General features: G+C 49.6%; 1 protein-coding gene across 4 annotated transcripts in view; it reads right to left on the reverse strand.

The window, feature by feature from the left end:
* The window catches only part of DENND1A (DENN domain containing 1A), a 144,879-nt gene continuing 120,674 nt past the window's right edge, over positions 1-24,205 (reverse strand). The window contains exons 19-24 of one of the 4 annotated variants that reach the window (XM_050319887.1): positions 23,687-23,818; positions 12,115-12,174; positions 8,686-8,774; positions 5,116-5,244; positions 2,912-3,167; positions 1-2,076 (exon numbers count right to left, since the gene is read on the reverse strand). In XM_050319887.1, the coding sequence (XP_050175844.1) occupies positions 778-2,076; positions 2,912-3,167; positions 5,116-5,244; positions 8,686-8,774; positions 12,115-12,174; positions 23,687-23,818 (1,965 nt within the window). In that variant the 3' untranslated portion in view covers positions 1-777. The remainder of the gene's footprint in view (positions 2,077-2,911; positions 3,168-5,115; positions 5,245-8,685; positions 8,775-12,114; positions 12,175-23,686; positions 23,819-24,205) is intronic. The other 3 variants (XM_050319888.1, XM_050319889.1, XM_050319891.1) reach the window with 3 other exon arrangements.

The raw sequence follows: 24,205 nt of genomic DNA on the forward strand, positions 1-24,205 counted from the left end.
TTCCTATACTGCCATTTATATTACTGACAGATAATATTAGGATACACATATATAAGAACTAGGATACTCTTTATGGCCTCTATTTTCTGATGTATTAAACAACAACAAAACAAAACCAAAAAACAATTGCTGGTGTTTCCAGTTTCCCAACAGAGATGCAGGACCAAACCCTGAGCAGCTGCTCTGTGGTTTTGAGGCACCAGGGCCTTGGGACAACTGTGCCCAGCAAGGCCCCAGAGTCAAAACCCCACCCCACAGCACCACCTAAAGAGTGTCTGGGTTCCAAAACAGGACAAATCAGAGCCTGATGGATTAATTTAGTGCAGCCCACAAGCCAGGTTTGTTTGCTGCACTTTGCCTGTGGAAACAAAATATTGTCTTTCTGTGTGCAGAGCCAGAAAAACTGAGGGCCATTCCCAGAGGCAGGAATAGCCCCAGCAGTGTGTGCCGGGGCTAAGGACTGAAAATACAGGGAAGGAATAACTCTGCATCAGTGGTACTGCCTGGAAAGCTGTGTGTGGAAAACCCAACCCAGCCCTCTCCCCTCAGCTTTGGTCAGTGCAGGAATCCCGGGGTTTGGGAGGGGAGGGAGCCAAGGCAGGGACTGGGACAAGAGGGCACTCTGGGCAAACCCCCTCGTGTGGGAGTGCAGCTCAGTGATGGTCCTGCAGCTGTCCTGGCTCAGCCTTCTGTAAAAGAAATGCTTGGTTTTATGCTGGCTCGAAAAAAACAAAACCCCCTCTGTCACTTCCAAAGGGACACCAAGGCCATCGAGTGTCACTCAAAGGTTTCCCATCTCTTTCTGAGCTGTTCCACCTTACCTGGCGTGGGTGACACGTCCTGCTTGGTCTTTTGTAACAGATCTTCAAATGGATCTTTTGTCTCCTCAGCCTTTGAGGACAGTAACACTGACTCCAAGCCCTTGGCTGGCCTGGCAGGGAGCACATGGCGTTCACTGGCCAGGAGAGCCAGAGCCTGCCTGGGATCTACCTTTGTGCTGGACTGGCCCACCTGTAACGTTGGGGGCTTGGAGGGCCCACTGGGACACGCTGCCTGCAGGGAGCTGGAGGCAGAGGGGCTCTGCAGGAGCAAGGAGCCAGCTGCTGGCACAGCTGGAGCCTGGCTGAACAGGTTTGGCATGGACAGAGTTGACAGGTTGGGCTGAGGTCTCCGTGGTGGGCAGAAGCCACTGGGTGTTATGAAGCTGGAGCTGTAGGCGTGACCTAAGGAGGGGGTGAAGGAGCCCCTCGGGGGTCTGACCAGGGACACTGGGAGGGCTCCTGGCAGTGTCTGGGTGAAGGGATTAGGGGATGGCTGTAGAAAAGGTGGTGGAGCTGGGGAGGGGTAGCCCAGGGGCTGCACAAATGGTGCAGCTGCAGGAGGCACAAAGTCACTTCCCCCCAGGCCAAAGGCGGCCGTGGGGGGCGGGGGGGCCGGGCTGGGCAGGCTGGGGGGCCCTCGCTGCGGGGCCCGGCCCTCCCAGCCCGCCGTTCTCAGCGGGTCCAGCAGGCTCAGGAGGAAGTCACTGTCATTACCTGCACCTTCTGTCTTCACCTTGACAGGCTGCAGCATCTCAGCGGTGCTGGCAGCGCTGGAGAGCAGCTGAGATGGGTGAGGGGAGTAATTCCCAGCCTGCTGGATTTCAGGCTCCAAGGACACGTGCCCTGCTCCAAAGGGCTCTGGGATGAGATCAGACACCCGCCCAGGAGCGGGGAGGATCTCCACTGACCCTGCTGGAACCTGGTGCTTGGGAGCCCTGGGTGCTGGTGGTGGTGGCACTATCCCCAGTTCCGGAGTCTTCCTTCCCTGTGGCCTCGGAATGGTGATGTTCCCTGGAAGGGCAGGGTTGGGTTCATCCTTCTCTGCGGGAGCCAGACCACTGTCCCTGCTCCGGGGTCTCCTGCTGACCGAGGGCCCATTTCCCAGGGCACTCAGGGACCTTTCTGGCGAGCTCTGGGAATACTTGGTGGGAATGGCCATATCGTCATGGCCCATACTCCACAGCTTGTTGTAGGGGTGGGACAGCTTCATGGTTGGCACAATCCTGCTCCTCTCGGACACACCCAGGTCCATCCTCTGCAAGAAAGCATCAAAAATGGTAACTCTGACTGACCAGAGAGCAGGAAGCAAAGTCAGGCTCCTGGGCTGAGGGAAGGGACCTGTCCCCAGGCTGCCAGCACTGGAGAGGGACAACAGAGAGTGCCCTGTGAGGACAGACATGGAACCCATCAGGACTGGCAGCTTTAATTCCTGCTCTGCCTCTCCCGGTTTGTTCAGCTGTGACACATTGTGGCATCTGCTGTGGCTCAGCAAGGAGCACACCCTGTGCCCAGGGCACAGCAACTGAGCAGCCTTAACTGCTGTATGGAAAAAGCTGACAAATGTAATATCTGGATATAACACTAAATTAAATATTATTATAAGGTAGAAATGACATTGTCTTCTTTCATGTCAGATGAAGATCTCAGAGTCTGCTTTAGTTTGGCACTTTCTAAGCTGAATATGTTCCATGAAATCCTTCACAAAGAATCCCTCTTCTCCAATTACATTTTTCAAATTTTAGCCCAAAATGGCCAAATTAAAAGAAAAGAAAATTTGGAGGGGAACTGAAAATTCCCAGCTATTCATTCTCACTGCTGAGCATTGGCTTCAGAGCTGTGTGTGACAGCCACTGGACAAACAGGTTCTGAGGAATAGGGCAAATATCCCCTCCTTTAGAGGCAAAGGCTTTAGAGGAAAAAGTAACTTATAAATGAGGCCCATTTCAGCAATTTCTTGATTCAGAAATTAATTCTGAAACACATGAGCAAACCCCTGGAAAATGGATTAATAATTATTATTATTACTACTGGGATCTACCCAACAACACAGAGGCCCCTCAGAGGGTGAGGGCTCAGCCCCAGTCCCACACCTGGTACTCGAAGGAGCAGCGCTGCTCGTCCTCCTCCGCAGGCACCCGCAGGTCTTCCAGGCTCTTGGCTTGGCTCAGGGGCTGAGGCTGGGGTTCCACCTGCAGGCCTGGGAAGATGTCTTCCAGCAGGCTGAGGTCCGTGGCCGTGCTGGCGAGCAGGGGGCTGGCGGGCAGCGGCTCCCGGGCTCTGTCGGGACTGGCCGAGTCCTCCCCATCGGCGCTGTCCGACTCCTTCAGGGCGCGGTAGGGCTGGGGCCTGGCACACACAGACACCGCGCTGCAAACGGGCATCCTGGGGCAGCTCCGCCACAAACACCATCTCCTGAGGAGCTGGGTGGGTCACAGAACGCTCCTGGGTGCCCGGTCCAGCTCTGAGAGCCCCTGCAGAGCAGGGTGTGGGCAGTGCCCGCGGGCAGGGGGACATGCAGAGGGGCCCTGGCACCCGGGGGTGCTCAGGAAGGCAAGGCCCAAGGGAGGTGCCCAGAGGGAAGCTGTGCTCATGCAGGCACAGCCAGGCTGGGGAGGGAGCTCTGGGAGCAGGGATAACGGGGTCCAGCTCTCTGTGCTCCCCTCAGGCCAGGCATGGCCCGTGTCTGCAGGCACTTCCAGCCTCCTGCTTTGAGCCAGCTCAGCACACAACATAATTCAGTGTTTTCCTGCAATAATTGGGAACACTGTGCAGAGTTCCAATGATTTCACTGGTGTCATCTTATCAAGAAACAGCACAATCCATTATGGAGACACCTCCTTTACATTCCCAGCCCAGGCTGAGTTCGCAGGATGCTTCTCTTGCACAAACCTCAGCAAAAAAACGAACCAGCACATTTGCATTTTGGTGTGTACAGAGAACAGCAGCACGATGTGCATCCAATTAACAACAGCAAGTGCCACACATGGCTGTGGGGATTGGCACTTGACTGGTAGCTAGTTGTACTGTGGCATTTAAACAAGCTTTCAATTAAAAGAAAATATTTGTGAGACCTGCAAAAACAGATCCTACGGAGGAACCCTCCTCCTCTTTCCATATTTTATCATAATACATCTCTATCATGCAAATCCCCGAAGAGCCCAGCTCTCTTCACTCACCAGCACACTCAGCAGGCCCTCAGCCACCCACAGGGTGTGACACTGCAGGAACAAGGCAGACACGGATGGCACACAGCCCTGGGGAGGGGGATCTCAAACCCTGGCCCTGCCTTTACTCTCACCCCCTGTGTGCTCTGCACTGCTCGCACTGCAACCCCTGGGGAACGTTCTGCAAACAGCACTGGCCTCCTCCACCCCACACATGACGGGGGGAACATTTTTTTTGACCCTTTACTACTGAACCTCCCCATCCCACCCACCCATCCCTTCCTCGTCAGCCTGAACCTGCCCCCTGCAGCACACACTGCATTTTGGAACCTGGAGACCCCCCTGTCACACTGACAGCCTCTTTCTCCAGCCTGGTCCAGCCAGGCTCTGCTGGGACTGGGACACATCTCCCAGCTCCTGAACTGCCTGGCTGTGACACCACACAGATTTCTGCAGCAGCACCTCACAGAACCCTGGAACCTCTGCAGGTTCTGCTCAAGCCACCGACTGCATTTGTTAAAACGTACAACAAGTGCCAATTCAAAAGCTGCATAAAAACAAACCCACCAAACCTCCTGCTCCCTGCAGAACTGTCAAGACTGTACCCAATGCCCTGGGAGGGCAGTGCATGGGAGTCCCCAGGGATGTGGGACCTGACACACCAGAGGCTGGGATCAAATGAGTGGCACTGGAGAAGGCTGATTACTGCCCTGAACCAGGGCTCACAGGACAACCCAAAACCACTGGAACAGGGCTCACAGGACAACCCAAACCACTGGAACAGGGCTCACAGGACAACCCAAATTCACAGCAGCACCACACAAGGAAGAGTGGCAGAGGGTCTGGACAGGAGCACGAGCAGCACATTGGAACAAAGGACAAATGGAAGGGTGACATCCCACAGAGCTCCATGTGAGCCCGCAGGCTGTGGGCTGCTGCAGTGCTTCATGCAGGAGGATGCTTTTGCATGCTGCTCAACACCAAAACAAACAAGCAGGAGAGATGCTGGACATTCACCAAGCACTGTAAAGAGCCCACAGGAGCATTCCCAAAACGCCAGTACAGGAGCAGGCACCCTGAGCAACGCAAACCCCACTGCTGGAAGCACAACCAAAGAGTAAAGGATAGACCATTCGAAAGGAGCAGAGAAGAAAAAGTTTTCAGAGAAGCCAGAGACAGGATCCTCTTCCTGCTGAAAGTCATCATCAGAGGAGTCCTCCGAGAGGAAGACAGTATAGTGTCGCATGGGCTTTACCAGGCTGGGGACAGGAAGAGAAAAGGCAGTTACCGAGCGCTCGCAGCTCTGGGCACACAACCCCAGGGGTGGCAGCTCCAACACCCTGTCCTGGCTGACTGCCCTGCCCAGGGCTCGCCAGGGGCAAATCCACAGCTCTGCTACACGGGCCAGGGTGCCACAAGGGTGGGCAGGGCCCTGAGACAGTGCAGGGGTGCCACACAAACCCAGCTCTCCCCCCACATTCCCCAGCACTGGGCATCTCCCTGTTCTTCAGACTCACAGCTGATGGTGGTAAATCAGCCTGCCTTACTCAGTGGAAGCTGGGGCTCTGCTGTGCTTTCCCCTCTCCTGCTCTAACAGGTATCCAGGGGAAGGGAGGTGAGGCCACTGCAGGGGGAACCATTTGTTAGAACATTTTTTTTTTCCTTTTAGAAAGTGACTATGACAAAAGAAAAAATCAATTTACATTAATAAAAGGCTCTACCTAAAATAAAGCACAAAGCAAAGACACTTGAGGAAACACTCATAGTTTGGACTGAGATGCACATCTTTGTGTCTCAGGAGAGTAAAAGCCACCACTGAACACGACCCCAGAAAACCCGACACGATGCCCAGAAATGCAGAGTGACGCTGAACTTCCACAGGTCCTGCTGACACGGGAAAAGGGAGAGGGAAGAGGGGAAGGGAGAGGGATCCTGGGTGCCCAGCCGGGGTGCCCGGCCGGGGTGGTTGTGGCTGGCGCGGCTCTGACAGCGCTGACAGCGCTACCGCTCCCGTAAATGCCCTGTCAGAGGCAGCGCCGCCACCGCGGGCTCCCGTTAATGAGCAGCATCTGCATCTCGGCAGCTCTGCTCGTGTGTCAGGACGCGCGGACAAATCAGCGGCACGTCACGCTGGCCAAAAATGAAATGCTGACAAATGTAGATATTTCAAATTTAATTGACACCTAAATGTACTTGAGATAGGGAAAAAAATATATATATATATACAGAAAATGGGAGTGCAGGATACGGGAATTAATAAGGAGAATTCTGTAATAATTTTAAAAGATGTTTCAGCTATGGGAAAATTAAATTTGTGTGTTTTATTACAGTGTTGCTTTTTCCCAGGGACAGGCATTGTGGTACAAAGGGGTGTATGGACTTGACATTATCCTCCTAAAAAAGGCTCCTCAAATCTAAGGGAGAATAATTTTTTATGGTATGGGTTTTTAAAGAACAGCCATACAGGAGCTCTAGGGAATTAAGGAATTTGTGCCTCTTAGACAGTAAAATGCAGAGAATGAGGGATTTGGATGCGTGGGTTCTCTCCTGCTGGTGTGAAATAGGAGACTTGGGACTGAGGGGATTACCTGGGAACTCTTCCACCTGAACACAGCCCAGACCTGCCCCTGCAATCCCTTCCTGCAGATCCTGAACACCATCAGAGCTCCTTGCTTGCAGCAGGGCCATGGAACACCTTCCCCATCCCAAATGCTGTGGGAGAGCCCTGAGGGCCTGGTTCCCCCCAGAATTTACCACAGAATTTACAGAGCTTCCCGAGCCTGCATCCCCAACACGGCACCGCTGACTCCATCCCAAAGCCAGGGCAGTGCCCACCCCGGCCCTGCAGCGTTTCCCTGGCACAGGGAGTGCCAGCAGCCTGTGCTGAGCCCCCACTGCTGCAGGGCCATCGTGACCTGTCACAGCCCCCCAGGGCTCTGACACCCAGCTCATTGTGAGCACCACCCTCTGATTGCCCCCTCTCATCTCCCTCCTGCTCCACAAGGCCTGGGAGCCTCCTCGAGCACCCTGCACAGCCCCTGCCACAGCTAAAGGGAAATCTTGCTGTGCTGTAAAAGGGAGCTCTCACAAATCTGCCTGTCTGTTGAAAATGCAACACCTTACTCGTGTGACCAACTCATCTGTGTGGAAGGAGGCACAGCCCACGTGGGTGGTAATGCAGCACTGCCTGAGCTCTCATCTACAAATTCTTCCTGTTACCTTAGAGCCAGGAAAGCTTTTAAAAAATCATAAATTTTAGATTAAGGACAAATTTTTAAGAACCGAACATCACAAACCTTGAGTTATTGACACAATTCTAAAGAAATAAACTTTCTATTGAAATAGAAAAAATAATCATTGACAATTCTGACTCTGGTTAAACACTGGTTTAACAACAGACATGAGCCATGATCTTGGGTGCTCTTAGCAGCCACTGCTCCTGCCCCCCTGTGCTTTAACTGAAGACTCATTAGGAAATGAGCACCCAAAAACAATGCTTTGCTTTTATACATATTAAAAAAATTAACTCAGGTAACTAAAGATATAAATTTCCTCACCTCCAATGCTACCAGGTAACACAAGTGAAAATATATATTGTGGTGTATAAACAGTATGGTTCTAATTCATGTTTCTGCTGCTTTGTGGTCTGATGGTGGCAGGAACTGAAGATGCACGTTAGCAGTGAGCCACCCTGGAATGGCAGCAGCTGTGGAACCCAAAGGTGCACAATCCCCCACAGGAACACACAGAAATGTGACAATTATCCTCCACCTACATGCAGATCAAATAGTACGGAAATGCTTTCAGTTTAAAAATCCCTGTCACCCCTGTGCAGGGTCTGCATCTGCTCCACCAGAGGGCAACCAAATCCACTGTAAACCAACAAATAATGCTGTACAGCTGAAAAGAACCGTTCAGTTCAGGTACAAGCCAGGGTATCTCCCCCCTGGAGTGGCTGTGAAAAAGCTACCCCTGCTCTTCGCTTTGGGGGGAGAGGGGACACCCAACCCAGAGGCACAGTCCTCAAGCTCCCCAAATTCTCAGCTGAGGGGTGGAACCTACTTATTTGGACCCTTAGGAGCTGCAGCTAATGCCAGGCTGTGCCAGGCAGAACCTGGTGCTGGTGGACCCTCAGCACTGGTGAAGAGCTGAGCAGCCACGCCCACGTCTTATCCAGGAGCCCTTGGCTGCAGCAGCACAGCTGGTTTGGATGTTACCCCTTTACTGCCAAAGCTAAAGGGGTGATGATTTGCTGGTGCTGTGCCAGTGAAGCCCTCCCAGCCCTGAGCACAGAGCTCCTCACAGCCCTGCTGGTGCTGCACTCTGCCACCACACACACCCTCCCTGCCACCACTGTGCAACAGGCAGCTCTGAACCTCCTGCTACAGCCTGGCAAGAAGGCTGGAGCTGCAGGGCTGTGGCTGACAATTTCCTTCAAAGAAACGTGCAAACCAAAACAACTCCGAGATGAACAAACCTCCAGCACCTGAGAATCTCACCGACCAGGCTGATCCCATCCTGTGTGACTTGGCAAACCAGAAGTTTCTGATAAGCAAACTTTGGTTTCTTGCTTTTTCACACTTCTCTACAAGGGTCCAAAAATTTAAAAAGTCCCTTTTTTTTGTCAAGTTAAACAATACCTTTGATCTGCAGTGTTTTGTAATGTCTCCCTCAGTAGTTCAGGGCAGCAAAGCACTTACTGTTCTGGGCTGGGAACCGAAGTCCTCCGTCCCTCTACTCCGACGTTGCTCTTGGGTCTCTTGACAACGTGAGGCCTTGGCGGGCGAACCTGTCACACACACAGAGACCCCTCATCAGCCACTTCAGCTCATCCCACACCAGACACAAAGCCCAAACGTGGGTCATCGTAATTATTATTTGTTGGGGGAAGGGAGGGATTTCCAGGTGCCCTTTTTTTTATTTTATTTTTTGGTATTTTTCTTCCCAGGCACATAAACCTCAGATTCTCCAGCCAGGAGAAAGCTACCAAATCGTGTGCAGTGCTCCTGTCCTGCACACCAGCATGCAGAAGGCAGCAGCAGCATTATTGCATTGAATTTTCATTTCAAAGGAAATGGTGCACAGCAGATATGATAGAGAAATCCAGAGCTGTATTGCCACTATTTCTTAGGAAAAAGGGCTTATGAAAAGGTCAGATGTTAAGGTCTCGGAGATCAGTCCCCACACAAGGCTGCTCCTCTCTACAATAAAGACGGCTTAGGAATGTGAATTTATGGCAGGAATGGAAGGATTAAGTTTGTGGCAACTTCAACTGAACTTGCAGCGTGGTGAAACATGGGGAAAAGAACAACAGAGCTAATTAGAGGAGCTGAGCTGTCAGAGCGCGGCAGAATGGCTCGGTGCCAACAAACAAAAGGAAGGGGCTGGCAATCAGCAGGATCGATGAAGAATACTGCTTCATTAGGGCTGATAAAACAGCAGAGACGGCAGCAGAGGGGGGAGAGAGGCAGGAGGGCCGGGGAGAGGGGAGCACCAGGAGGAAGGGGGAAGGAGAGGAGAGAGCAGCTGTTTAATTAAATGGGAGCAGGGAGCCGATGTGCAAAGCTGGATGTCACCGGGCTGGGAACACCTTCACCTCTGGGGGTGCTGGGAACACCTCCACCTTTGGGGGTGCTGGGAACACCTTCACCTCTGGGGGTGCTGGGAGCACCTCCACCTCTGGGGGTGCTGGGAACACCTCCACCTCTGGGGGTGCTGGGAACACCTCCACCTCTGGGGGTGCTGGGAGCAGGGACACAAGCACAGTTTGGGATGGCTCTGGGGCCACCAGCCCAGGGCAGAGCGGGGTGACGTGCCGAGTGGCATTCAGGGCGTTGTTCAGGGGGAGCTGCAGGAAAATCTGGGAATCAAATCATTCCTTGCTGGATTTTGAGCCTCACATAGCCAAACAGGCAAGGTTAAATACTTATCAAATGCAAAAGTACCAAAGAGATCCAATTATGTGAGCACACAGCCAAAAGAACAAAGGCAAACTCCCAGGGCACAAGGGCTGAATGTGCTTATTACTGTCCCCATCAACATTAGGCATAATTATTATATTTTAACTTTTTCTAATTGAATAAAGTTTCCAAACAGCCACTATTAGACCAAACAGATCTCCATTAATTATAAGCAACAAGCCCCTCTCTTTCCTAATAGCACCACAGCTCATTTCTAAACCAGCAGAATGCAAAGAACATCTCTGTTCTGCTTCCTTAGCCCTTCTTTGGGCTGTGCTTTTGCCTTTGTTATTAGCAGTGGCTCACACTGCAAGCACTCGTGCCCATGGAGCCCTCCTTGCAGCAGGAAGAATTTCTCAGGAATTCTGCAATGATGTGGCCCTAGCTGGAAGAGCAGAGGGCCCTGTGCTTGTGCACGAGGCCAGGAAAGCTGCCTTGCTGATACCCACCTCTGTAATAGCTGCCAAGACTCAGAGAGGGAAAAAGCAGCTGCACAAAGTATTATTTACACACACACAAATGTGTTTCAACTATTAAAAGCCAAATAACAGTTCTGAACAACAACAAATTTATGTATATTTGGTACAAGCATATTTTTGGGAGTGATTATAATCATTTACATTTATCTTGAATTTCCTCTTGATGAATGAAGCCTTTCTGTTCCACTTACTGACACAGCCAGATGAATGCAACAGGAGCTTTCATTATTACATTTCCAACCTTTTATCAATCACATTGGGAGCAAAGACAGTTGAACCAAACACATTACAGGGAGGACTATTAATGCACTACAGCTGGGAGATTAAACAGTCTTAGCATGTAATAAATGTGCAGATGTAATGAACCCGTGTAATAAATGACTCCATTTGAACAGTGCTGGTGAGCAGCTCTGGTGCAGGAGCCACACCATGCCCTCTGCACCTGCCAGCCGTGGAACACGAGGAACCCCCCGGTACAGGGGGAGGCTGATCCTGGTGAACACTCTGGGAGGGTCTCCCACGCCACTCACATTGAACTGAACACAAATAAACACAGTCAATGCCCCTTTTCAAGCACAGAAACCAGAAATCTTCAGAGCAAAAATCCCCAAGAGTGACTCTGTTAAACCAGACACCCAGAGTTAAGAAGAGGAGAAGAAACACATGCTATTGAAATGTGACCCAGGAACATGCACCAGAGATCAAAAGTTAAAACACATACCCAAGTGCACTTGTTAACCGGTTACCTGCTCATCCAAAACATATCCTAACAAGTTTTAGCAAGATTAGATTTGAAAACTTGCATCTCTCTTATGTACAGTGTGTCTGTATAAGGAAGCAAGAAGTAAGATGATTTTGGGGGAATTATATTCATAAAGCTGAAGTCCTGAAAAGACATAAATCTCTTCCAAGGCTGTTGCAAAAACCAACACCCCTCCTAAACTGATACCTGCTGCCTGTCCTACTACAAAAAATAAAAATTTGGTGCAGACCCAGCAGAGTCTCCAGTTCTAAATCCATCTGGCAGAGTTCATAGACAACAACTGTCCTGCAGGGAGTGTTCTGGGGCAAAAACTGCTGAACCAAGGTATCCCTGCCTAATACAGGACAGGTACTGCACTGCCAGTAATTTGTGTGCAGTCCTTCCATGGCAGAGTCCCTTCCCCTAGCTGACCTGTGTGTTTTACACTGTAATGACTCAGTGTGTGTGTCCTCCACAGCGTGGTACCAGTGTCCTACCACCCAAATATCCACCTGCTTTCTTCAAATCTACCCACACAGCTGTCCCATGGAGAAGAATTAAGCATCCCAAAATAATTTAAAGCATAACGTGCAGAGAATAAATATTTTCTCTTCAGACTTCTGCTTCCTTTCGTATTTGAGTTCAGTGCAAGTCTTCAAAAGCTCACTGGCTAAAAGCTCCAGCCAGCCCAGCAGGCTCTCTGGGTAGGACAGCACGGCAGAGGTTGGAGAGCCGTGGCAGAGCAGCCCCGGACCCGCAGAGCCCCCAGGGCCGCAGGACTGGCAGAGAGAAGCAGAGCCCGCGGGCCGTGCTGAGCAGAGCTCGGCAGCACAGCTCACACGGGCTGTGTGACAGCTGCACAGCCCACAGGGCAGGTTTAGTAGTGCTGCAGGAGCAGGGCTCAGGCAGGGTTAGGCTGTGGCAGTGACACAAACCCCAGCTACTCACGGGCCGGGCCGAGCGCTGGATCTTGGGGGGCGGCGGCCGGGGCGGGCGGACTCTGTGCTGCTGCAGCAAAGTGGAAACTGCATTAAAGTCGCCTGCATGGGAACACTGCTCGTCTCCTGGCCAGAGCAGCACGTCGTTTACCTTCATACTCACCTCACGAAATGCCCTTTTTCTTATTTCATTTTTCCAAAACAGTGACAATTCCCATGACCTGAGACGTGCCACGACAGGACAGGTACCCGTGTCTGCTGCTGCTGTGGGCTGGACACAGCTGCTGTCACACCAAAGGCAGCAGCACCCCAGACCAGTCAGCCAAAATTTACTGAGACAACAGAGATGCTCAAGGGGGATTCGTGGCCCTAGAGGCCCAAGTTCTAGACTGCCTTTACGCCAGTGGAGAGCAGGACACCCAAAAACGCTTTCACTGACACCTCAAGAGTGGTTTTAGTGCTTGGGAAGGCTTATGGGAAAGGCCTCAAACCAGACATTCAAGAGCATGGGAAAAACCTTCCAGTTAAACTTTCCATACCCTTGGAGGGTGGTTTGGATCTGAGCACGTGCTGAGATCCTGCCCTGGTTCCAGGTGGGAATGCACTGCCCAGAGCCCAGAGTGTGCTGCCACTGGAAGGACAACTCAAGTCCCAACACCACAGCCCTGGGAAGGCAGAACAGTGCATGGAGGTGCACCCCATACTGCCCTTTTCAGGGGAATGTCCCCCCCAGGTCAGAGAGTGCCCCCCAGAACACTGGCTGTCCCCCTAGCATGGAGCAGGTTACCAGACTCACTGCCCTCTCCTCGCACACTCCCTGCCTGGAGCCAGCCCACACACACAACACTGATGTTTTACTCCTAATTGACCAACAAGTACAAGTCAGACCTTAAAACATCCTGATATGGCCTAGAACTCAAAACTACTTGTGCAAGTATCACTTCTGTGTAAGTGAAGATAAATACACTGCAAATACTCAATGTATTTACATTACAACAAACTACTCCTTTGCAGGAGACAATACTTTCATATCCTTATCCTGTCACTGGATTATTTTTTCCAGCTGAGATTTAGATATCAAACATGATTAAGCTTTCATCTCTGATCAAAAAATAATTCTATGTGTTTCCACAATAAAGACACATACAAATGCTGCTCTGGGAAAAGATTAAAGGTGTAGAAACTTTTGTGTCTCTTGGACTTCTAAACAGGCATCGTGTTGACTCCCAGAACTGTGACCCCAGTGCTTGTAACAACACAGGCAGATCCAACCCTCACATTCAAATTTACCTTACCCACTGGAGTGCTGCAGAACAGAGTTTGTTTTGAGGCCTCTGTACTGCACTTGGAGCCCTGCAGACATCAGAACACAGGAGAGAGCCAAGCTGCAATTCCCACGGAAGCAGCACGGCTGGGGTCAGTGCTGGGAAGCACAGGCAGGACCAGCCCCAGGGCAGGGGCACAACCCCCACAGCCAGCAGGGCTTCACTGCCAGTGCTGCTCTCCCTGTCTGCCACCACCACGGGACAGGCCAGCCTGTTCCAACTCTGGGCAGACCATTTTTACTGGAAGAGCCACTGATTTGAAGTTAATTTGTTAATGCAGCAAAACACATTGTTTGTGAAAGGTCGGCAGGTGAAGCTGTGTGGGAACATCAATTTAATTACCTGGGCTGGCAGGGACCAGCACAGGCTACGGTGCTAAAAGCTGCTAAATTGCTGCTCCAGGTATGGTCCTAAATGTGTGCACTCTTGCTTTCTGTGAAGGGGAGAAATGTCTAAATTAGCACTTCCTCACCAGTAGCTGTTTACCAGCACACCTTTTTCCTCTGGATATTTGCTTAATTGTCTTGTTCGAAATACTTCTAAAGCAACAGGACAGAAAATTTGCAGAAAGCCAATTTTATGACTGCAGATCTGGCATTGGTTTACTAATTATCAGACAGGTGACTTAAGCTCTGAGATGCTGGAAGTAGGAAAATCTTACGTTCGTTTTTACACTAATCACAATACTACTTAAAAATTATAGATCCCCAATCTCATAAAGTAGCTATTATATACCCAGGGAACTTTCACAGCACAGCTATTTAGGGTTTTTATACTAGAGAAAACATTACAAAAAGAGCATTTTTGGTCTGGGAGGTAACAGCTCGTGAGCAGAGCATTATCTCAAACTAATTGTGGATGTCTTTTGAGATGTTTTTTTACAGTGGTATTCAAAACAGAGCCTTTGTGAGTACATTAGAGGTGCTGGCTCATGTGCAGCAACAAGTGCAACCAGAAAGAAATGCATAAAGAAACACAGCCAGATGAGAACCGGTTTGTCAGTACGTGCAGGCAGAAGTGTTTCTCAATTAGCAGTGAGGGTGTTTCCAACGATTTCCAAAACAAAGCTTTTCTGCACGAATATCCCACTTCCTTCTGAAGTTCAGATTTAAAAGCTGCTGGTATGTTTTAAAGCCAACCAGACATGGGAGAGAGATGCCCTGTCCTAAATGTGCCCAGGCTCACACTCACCAGGCTCCAAGAGACCTGCAGTGCTTTGGGAGAACACGCTGGACCTCAACTGAACACTCAATTAAAACAAAAAAAAGGAGAAAGTAACAACACTGAAAAATGTCTGGTACCTAAAAAGATTCACTACAGAAAGCAGATGGAATCTACGAGGCAGCTGTTTTATTATCCATCCAGATCCCTGCACAGCACACTCTGCTTTTTACATACTCCCATATGTACAGCTCACAAACTGGGATGACAGGAACAGTGTATGCTTTACAGCATATATTTTTAATTTACACTCTGAAATACTTCAACAGAAATCTGCTGGGTCCTGTGATAAAAATAATCTCCATGTTTTAAGGGATGCCTCATTCTTCAAGGCTCATTTGTAGATTGGGAAGGTAGAACGAGTCTGGCAAAAATGTAGCAATGCCTAAAGCCAAAATCCTAAAACCACAGGTGCACTACTGTGGATTATTATTGTTGATAACTGATGCTATTCTAAAAACACATGGCTTAAATCATAAACTCCTGGGCTGTAGAACTGAATGGTGTCTTATTTCTTTTGTCTGCAATTATAGGAAAAAAGGGAGGAATTTTGAGGATTAGATGGATATATTTTTCTCTGTGTGCTGAGGACACTTGAACAGGCCATGCTCAAAGCAGCATGTGCTGTTCTGTGATGTAGATGGAGGAATATTATGTAGGATTGGTTAACTTGTAATGGTGTCTGTGGCTTAAAGACCTGTCAGGACTTCTGATCTCTTCCCAGCTCCAGTGACAGGAAAGTTCCTGTCCTACACAAACAAGCAGCAAAACCCACAGAAGGTGATACCAATAAAACCTCTGACTGTGACCACTGAGCTCTCCTCTCCCCCTTTCTGTCTGCTGTGCAGCTGAAAATCAGCCCTGACCCCCTCCCACCTGTATGTGCATTCAGTTCTTCTAAAAAATGTAAAATCCCCCCTTAACCATTAAACTGGTATCATTTGACACTTTGCAGTTTGAGGACTCCTGACATTTTCCAAAGGAGACGCCTGTCAACAGCCTCTTACTTGCCTGGCACGGAGCCCAGGTGCTGCAGACCAGTCTGAAAGCCACTGTACACTCAGTTGTGTGCAGGAGGGATCTCTCCCCACAGGAGAGATGCCTTCAGAACACAAAATATTTAATCAGAGTCGTTCTGCTTCAAAGAAGCCTCACACACTTTGTTCTACCTGGGACATCCCTGTCCTTTGCTGGGCCTTCCCCTGGCAACCTGCTGCACATTCACTGCTGTCTGGGCAGGGACTGCTTTAAACACACCCCACTTCTGTGTTCTGAGACTGGTGTCACAGGAAAAACAAAGACTTTTCTACACACAGAACAGACTTTGAGTCACCTTCTTTGTGACACAGAACACTGCAGCCCTTTAACTGCTCTCCCTGTCCCCTCAGGCCATCACTGGGGACTGGGGATAATTTCCTGTTAATTCTCTGATATCCTGGCACCCCTTTGCACTTCACCCTTTGCACCAGTTTTTCCTGGGCCCTGCAGTAAAGCAGAATCCTGCACTGACAACACCCATGCCTCAGTCCTAGAGGGAGACCTCAGGGAACACACTGGTGTGTTCTGGGGCTAAACCAGACACAACACATCCTATGGACTCTCCATCTCACACCTTACCCTGAGAGCAGCACAACCTTCACTTGTCCAGAAAGAGAACAAAATCCTGAATGTGACATCATGCACGATGGAAGGGCCAGGAAGGAAAACTCCCCTAACCCATCAAACCAGGCCCTTTGTGGATCACAGCAAACCAGCAAGGAGGGTTTTTACAGAACTGTTCACAGAGATAAAACCCAGAAGAGTTTGAGAGAGAATCTCAAATGACTTCTACCAAAATGAGGTTCATTTTGCTGTGGCTTGTTTTCTTTCTGTTTCTCAACATACAAGGATGGAGAGACATTGCAAAAAACCCCAGACCCAAGAATATATTTATCCCTGTGTTAAAGCCTATCCATCTCCTACCTCAGCAGAGTTTAAAATCACAGCTAATAGGTTAACAACTGTTTTTCTTCTGCTTCAGATGAAGAATATCAGAAAGCTGGGGGAATATTCGGCTTCCCAATTTGTACTGACTGCTCAGAGCTACCTGCAATGTCTGTTTGACAGGACTGACATTTTGTACCGCTGTGAGATGGGAGAACGTGTGACATTTTTATTCCTGGTGGCGTACGCCCTTGTAATGATCAGCCCTGGTCGATGTGCTTACTGCAGCAGCCCCGAGCCCTGGAGAACAAACACGAGCCCGAGGTGCCAGCAGTTTGGCTGCCTTATTAAACACCACCAGGATTCTAACGAAGAGCAACTGCTGGAAAATCTCACTGTCAAATCCTCAAGGACATTGTCAACATGGAACTAACTACATATATTTTTCATTTAAAATACTGGAAAATCCAGCAATGCAATACGAAATATAAAGAAAAAAGCCACGTTGTTTGTGTGTGTTTTCTTTTTTAACTGGTCATTTTGTCAGCTTTACACTGGCTTTCTGTGGGCCTGATGCTGGAATTCAAATCAAAGAGCTCACGCAACCGCACAATTTAAAATGCTGGAAAATGGACATATTCCTTATTATCTCCTAACAGCTATTCCTCTCTAGCAAGCAGAATACTCGCACAGAATAAAAAACGACAAAAAAAGAGATGGTCTCTCATTTCAGCAGTTCTGTAAACAGGATGACCCTGCTGGGCTCAGCTGCCTCGTCCACTGAGGCTGCCTGGCTGGGGACACTGTCCTGCACCCCCAAAGGACCTGCTGCCAGCTCTGTGCCTGGTGCCACCAGCCCAGCTCTGGGCAGGTCCAGCAGGCACCTGGCCAAGCACGAGTCACAGCGGGTACAACAGTCAGATGTTTCTCACACTCTCTCCTTTAATCTCCAGGTTTAATCCAGTGGCCCGGAGGTCAGTCCAGACAGCTCTGGCCTAACTGCATGTATCAACTTCATAAGTAATACATAAGAAGCTTCTGGATGCTGATCTACACTGGTAGAAAAGCAAGTCATCCATAAGACACTGCGAGCTTCCCTCAGTTGTCAATCTGGGTGATTTGGTTAGCCTTGCATGTACTGATGTATTTATTTTATATGTATGTATTATTTATAAAGCACAACTCTTCTTCCACATGCCAGCAGTGATGGACCAAGATACTCCCTACAAGATATTTATGGGTTCCTCAGCATAACAGGACTAACAAGGAAGCTCTGCAGACATGTTACAGCTGCTATCCCTTGTCACAGAGCCCGGGGAGGTCACTCCAGCAGAGTGTTCCCTGCACACATCCAGTGTTCGGCAGCTGACACAGTGTACCCAGGGCAGTACATTTATTCTGAACATCCCTGTTTAAGCAGTGCTTGAAATACCAAGACAGCTGGAAAAGCTGTAGTCTAGAATGTGCTTTTTGGTGGATGAACACGCCTGCTGGGTGCAGGGCTGGGGCTGCACAATCTCACTGCAAAGCATGAATTCCTGCACAGCCCCAGCGCCACTCACGGCTGCAGCAGCTGAGGAGAACTCAGCTCTGGGGGTGCTCGTTAGAAAGCCCTGGGCAGTGGGAGCAGGAGAGGCAGAAATCCCTGGGCAGGCTCTGCAGGTGCTGAACATCTTCCTGAGGAGCGTGCCAGGGCCCACTGGTCACACATTTACACACCTGACAAGAGCAGGCCTTTCAGTTCGTCCCTCCCACCCCCTGCACGGCCATTTCTGCACAAAGCAGAATTCAATCAAAAGCATTGTTGTCTCCTCCACTGACACTGGTTTCACTCCCCAGCCTAAGAACACTGTCCCCCAAGAACCTGATGGGACATTTGAGTGCTCTCAAGCAGACATTAGGTTGACCAGTGCTTCTGGACCAAGACGTGCCTTTCTAGCAAGGTGACTCTTCCTGAGCCACTGAATTCCCTCCTGAAAGGAACATTCAAAGAAAGGAGTGAGAAGGAACAAGGGTAGAAGATATGCTTTCTGTAGACAAAAAAAATTTAAAGAACTAGGTTTACACTTTTGCTAAATCCATAAAGAACCAAATGGAGAGAGGGAGGGAACCCCCTGTGGCTCCACGGAAAGGAAGGGGAGCCCACACTGCTCATCTGTGGGCAGAGTGGAAGGGAGGCTCATGCTGCCAGGGAAGGCCCTGTTATTGTGGGAGCAGCCCCGAGTGGCCAGGAGAGGAGGCTGCTCTGCAGCCAGAGCACACAGTTGCACCAATATTAGCAAATGAACTTGTTTTCCCCTTTCCCCTTTGGTTTCTACCTCAGTGCCACACAATGCCTGCTGTGATCCTGGGGAATCTGCTATTGTTCCGATGCACCTGGGTGTGAAGGGAGTCACAGGGTCTGGCATGGGAGCCTTCCTCCCTTCCCTGCTTCATCCCTTTTACCCTGGAGATAATCCCTCCTCTGCTGCCTCTGGCCTCAGCCATCCAGCGCTGCATTCCTGGAATGTAGCGGGCTGCTGTTCTCCCATCTTCCCCCTGACCTCTTAATGCCGTTTAATCTCCTGCAAGAGGAGCCCTGCCTGGCAGAGTTGTTTGCTCCCTGTGTCCAAGTGCAGATGGTGAACAGGAAAAATTAACACGTTCATTTACAGCAAATGGGATCAAAACAGAAAAGAAGATGGCAGTTTCCACGTTAATGGCCTGCAGAAGTTTAACAGCAGTCAGGATCAGGTGGGAAGAGAAGCTGGAGAAGCCTTTCCACAGTTAGACTAAAGCTGCTTTAGCACATGAGAACTTTCCTTTTGTTTCCCAGTTATTTACATTACCTCCAGAGCACCCACTCTCTGTAGTTTGCATCAAGAGTGGAACAGGACTGAATCTCATCACTACAGACAGACTTCAAGAGTCTTTTGTATGTTGTTAAGCTTTACCTTTTGGTGCAAAAATGGAATAAAATATCCTATTTGCTGGTAAATAAAAACAAGCCACAGAAACATAAACACAGCTAGGCTGACAAAAGACATTCTAATTATAACAGACACAATTAGAGAGCTGCACAGAACTGGCAGGATCACTTGCTTCTAATTCCCTTTCCCAACAAGTGATGTCTCTGGCAGCCTATCATTTGCTGGTTTAATTTTACTACATCAGTCGTGCTCCTGACTGTGGAAAAGCTCCAGAGGGAGAACACCCCTAAGGTTTGTTTTTAGAGCCCCGGGGCTTCCCCTGTGCACTCACACACCTCTCACAGACTGCTGGGAAGACTGGGAGCATCCTGGGGGTCCTGCCAGAGTAGCCCCAACAGCTGCTTGATGGACAAGGACCATGTTCCAAACAGTCACCATGAGGCTGGGCAGTGTTTGTTCTCCAAACAGCTCAACAGTAACACAGGCAGACGTGTGCATTCCACCTCAAAAGCTGGAGTGAGGCACTGAAACGAGCCACACTTGCCCTGTGTGTGTCCCTCTGCCCTGGGCAATGGTCACTGCGCTCCCAGTGCCTGCCCTGCCTGGCACAGCGGGAAGGATCCCAAGGACAGCTCTGGCAGCTGAACATGCACCACGTGTTCCGATGCTCTAAGCACATCTTGGTCCGTTTTTATGACAAAAACCACAAGGAAGTAAGTAATAAGACACTGATGGAATCATTAAGGTTGGAAAAGACCTTCAAGACCATGAAGTCCAACCATCAACCCGGCACCACAAGCAATGTTCTCTGTAGCACTGGATCTTCCATAATAATCAACCTTACTTTTCCCCAAAACAGAAAGCACTATTCAGTACTACAAACTATTCATTTGAATCTTGTCCTTGCCTTGAAAATTCTCTCTTCTCCCCCCTCATTAAACCTCGAGTTGCCTGTAGGGTTCCTGCTCCTTGTTGAGTACAGTTGGATTGCCCTGGAGTCCGTGCTGATAGCCCTGTGTTTGGTTGATCCAAAGGTCAATAGGAAAGGTACACCCTGGGGAAACCAAAATCATGTGAAGGCACACTGAGGAAAAGCTGGGGTCCCACCCTCCCGCTTCATCTCCTGGTGTCTCACTAAGAACACTTTGTTTAAATCTTTATGGCACTGCCCCAGGCTATCTGGCAAAAATCCTTCTTCTCACCATCAAGGAGAGCTTCCCACAATGTCCGAGTGTTACACAAACCACCATCAAAACAATTCCAGGATAAACAAGGCTCTCCAAGGATGCCCGACCACCGCTCGCCAGGACGAGCCACGACACTGGGGGGTCTCACCCGGCCAGATAATTGCTGCTCCATTTCGGTGCACCATCAGCTGAGGTGCTGTGCCTCCAAAGGCACTTCAAGGTATTTCACTGATATTTTTCGCAGCCTCACAACCGCAGACACACAGCCGTGTTTGGAAAAGCTGGAAAGGCCCTCACTATAGGGTGAGAGATAATGAGTTAAAATTAAAGGTTGCCGCTGGCTCCCCAGCCCATCCCCCTTCAGCTAATCTGTCATGTAACGAAGAGAAGCCCCCAGCACAGGACAGCTCGCTGCCGGCTCACTTACAGCGAGCTGATTAAGAATGTTCAACCAACAGCAGCCCGCAGACCTTTCCGAGGAAAATAAATAGAGTGTATGCAAATGTGTTTGTCACTTTGACAGCACGTCTCAATTAGCGCGGCGCGCGGCGCTGGCCCCGCTCTGCGTCCGGGCTGACCCGCCCGCCGCGCTCCCAGGGCCTGGCTGAGCCCGAGCCCGCCACAACGGCACGGCAGCTTCCATCCGCCTTCCCTGGGCTGTGAGCAGCGACAGTGGCACCGCAGCCTCCATCCACACCTTCCCAGGCTGTGAGCAGCGACAGTGGCACTGCAGCTTCCATCCACACCTTCCCTGGGCTGTGAGCAGAGACAGTGGCACTGCAGCTTCCATCCACACCTTCCCTGGGCTGTGAGCAGAGACAGTGGCACCGCAGCTTCCATCCACACCTTCCCTGGGCTGTGAGCAGAGACAGTGGCACCGCAGCTTCCATCCACACCTTCCCCGGGCTGTGAGCAGAGACAGTGGCACCGCAGCCTCCATCCACACCTTCCCTGGGCTGTGAGCAGAGACAGTGGCACCGCAGCCTCCATCCACACCTTCCCTGGGCTGCGAGCAGCGACAGTGGCACCGCAGCCTCCATCCACACCTTCCCTGGGCTGCGAGCAGAGACAGTGGCACTGCAGCCTCCATCCACACCTTCCCTGGGCTGTGAGCAGAGACAGTGGCACTGCAGCCTCCATCCACACCTTCCCCGGGCTGTGAGCAGAGACAGTGGCACCGCAGCTTTCGTCTTTCGTACGCCTTCCCCGCGCTGCCAGCACACCCATGGCCCCAGCGCACCCACAGCCCCAGAGCACCCACGGCCCTGCCGCCCAGTCCTCGCCGCTCTTTAATTGTGTTCCCATCCTTCTGCATTCCAGGCAGAGTTAAAAGTGACACACATTAAATCGCTGCCTTTAATCATGAGTTAGAAGCCATCTCCCATTTAACCAGTAAATGCTGCTGCTTTTTCCCCTCCCCAAAGCCTTAATCTATATTTCATAAGCCCGGACATCTCTCCCTTTTGAATGGAAGGGTGGTGGCGTTTTTGTTGGGTGCTGGGCTAGCGGGAGAGCAGCCCCGAGCCAGGACAAAGGCTGGGAGGGGACACCCCCCAACTGCTAAGTCAGATCAGTTTTGGAGACCAACACTTGGAAGCACTGACAGCACAAGCCTTTGGCCAGCGAGCCTCTCGCCACAGCCAGGGGTCGGCAAAGCTGCTGAGTGCTCCTTTGGACACCGAGACAGGGAGCGTTAACAAATCTGAAAGGGACTGTTAGAAAACCTCATGAATTTAAATTTGCACTTACCACTCAAATATATATTTCATTAATCTACCAAAATGTTTGAACCAGCCATCCCTCATAAAAATCTAAAGGAAAAACTGAAAATAAATTGTAACAGTATCTGATTTCTGACTGCTTCAAATGAAATGTAACATGTCCCTGCTGGAGCTAGATGGCTGCATTCCTCCAGTAGTCCCAGTTCCTCTCAACTGTACTGGCACAGACAGTAAGGGAAAAATAAATCACTACTGCAAATACTTAATTGGAAGAGAATGTGCCTTAAAAAAAGTCTTCAAGAACTTACATTTAGCACAGTGGTGAAAGTTCTGAAAGAAATAAATCTGATTCTAAAATGATACAGACAACACTGCTCTGAGCACTGATCATCTCATGGAGCCCTAATACCTGAACAGTCAGTGCAGCCACTGGTTTCTATTCATAGATATTTCTCTAAAAATCTGCTTTGCTTCCCAATTTATAATGTTTTACCATTGCTTGAAAATTACACTTTGCTTCCTTAGAAGAAATCAGCTATTCCTTCCTGTTTTCTGATCAGAACAGTGCAAAGAATAGATGCAGCAAAAGAAAATTGTTAACACAAACCATGTCATTTTTTGAGTCGGGCTACACTTAATAGGGGAACACTGGCAAACTGATAATAAATGCTGTATGTTTTTCCATGAAAATCACAGAAACTACAACATTTTCTAAATAACTAGCTCTTAAAAACTCCACACAAACTCACTGTTTTGCAGACATATCAAAAGAAACATTACACGAGTAAGTAATGTGAACAGCTCAGCTGTCAATACCGAATACAGAGTACACTAACAAGCTATTAATTGATTTTTCCATCTTAGTTCATCACATTTAATTTTCAGAGAATGTTCAAATGCTTTAATAGTTGGATGTTCCATATTGACACTAATGATCTGGCGAGATAACAGAGGACATTTTAAACTCTACACCCTCAGTCCTGAGGGCTGCAGCTCTTTGCAAGCTAAAAGAACCGCAAAAGAGTTTATAAAATTGCTTTAATAATTTTGCTTCACCCCCCATTCACTTAGAATTTCTTTTCCTCAAAATCATCATATGAACAAAAGGAATCAAGAAAGCCCAGAAAAATCAGGTTTTGGACTCTCATTTAAACGGATGCCACAGAAATAAAGCTGTGATGCCATAATTCAGTGAGTGGAAATAATGAAACAACTGGTACCTTCGTTACTGGGATTTTGCCCTGAACTGGTTTTGCTGAGTCACACAATTTAAAGAGACCTGACACCGAGACCTACCTGCCCAAAGTGTACTGTGATTGGTCTTCTGTCCTCCCTTAGTTTTGGGTCCTTCTTCTCCACCAGTGGTGACGGAGCTGTCCTGGGCAGGGGCTCCTCCGGCACGGCCGAGCACCCGTTCTCAGCAATGTCCTGTGTGGTAGGAACAGGTGAATAGCATGGCCAGGAACACTCTTGAGTCAGGGCAAGGTGCACAAAAGACACACTAGAGGATAATGCTGACTAACAGTTTGGATGTCAGGGGAGGAAAAACACCAAAGTACAGAAAAGAAAACATGGTTAGAATAAAACAGGTCATTGCAGTTGGTCCATCAGAGCTTGTACATGACCCCTCTCTCCTCCCAGTGCCAGTGGTGCAAACAGGGACAGTCAACAAAACGTCGGACCTGAACACGCAAAAGCCAGGAAATGCACGTGGAGAGAAAAACCATAGCTCAGATTTGCTATTTTAGCAATGAGTTCAACAGGAGCCCAGGAACAGGGTACTCTGCTTTCTGTAAACCCAAATGAACACAGTAA

The sequence above is a fragment of the Myiozetetes cayanensis genome, unplaced genomic scaffold, assembly GCF_022539395.1.
Source record: "Myiozetetes cayanensis isolate MyiCay16 unplaced genomic scaffold, myiCay2020 scf23, whole genome shotgun sequence".
Classification (NCBI taxonomy): Eukaryota; Metazoa; Chordata; class Aves; order Passeriformes; family Tyrannidae; genus Myiozetetes; species Myiozetetes cayanensis.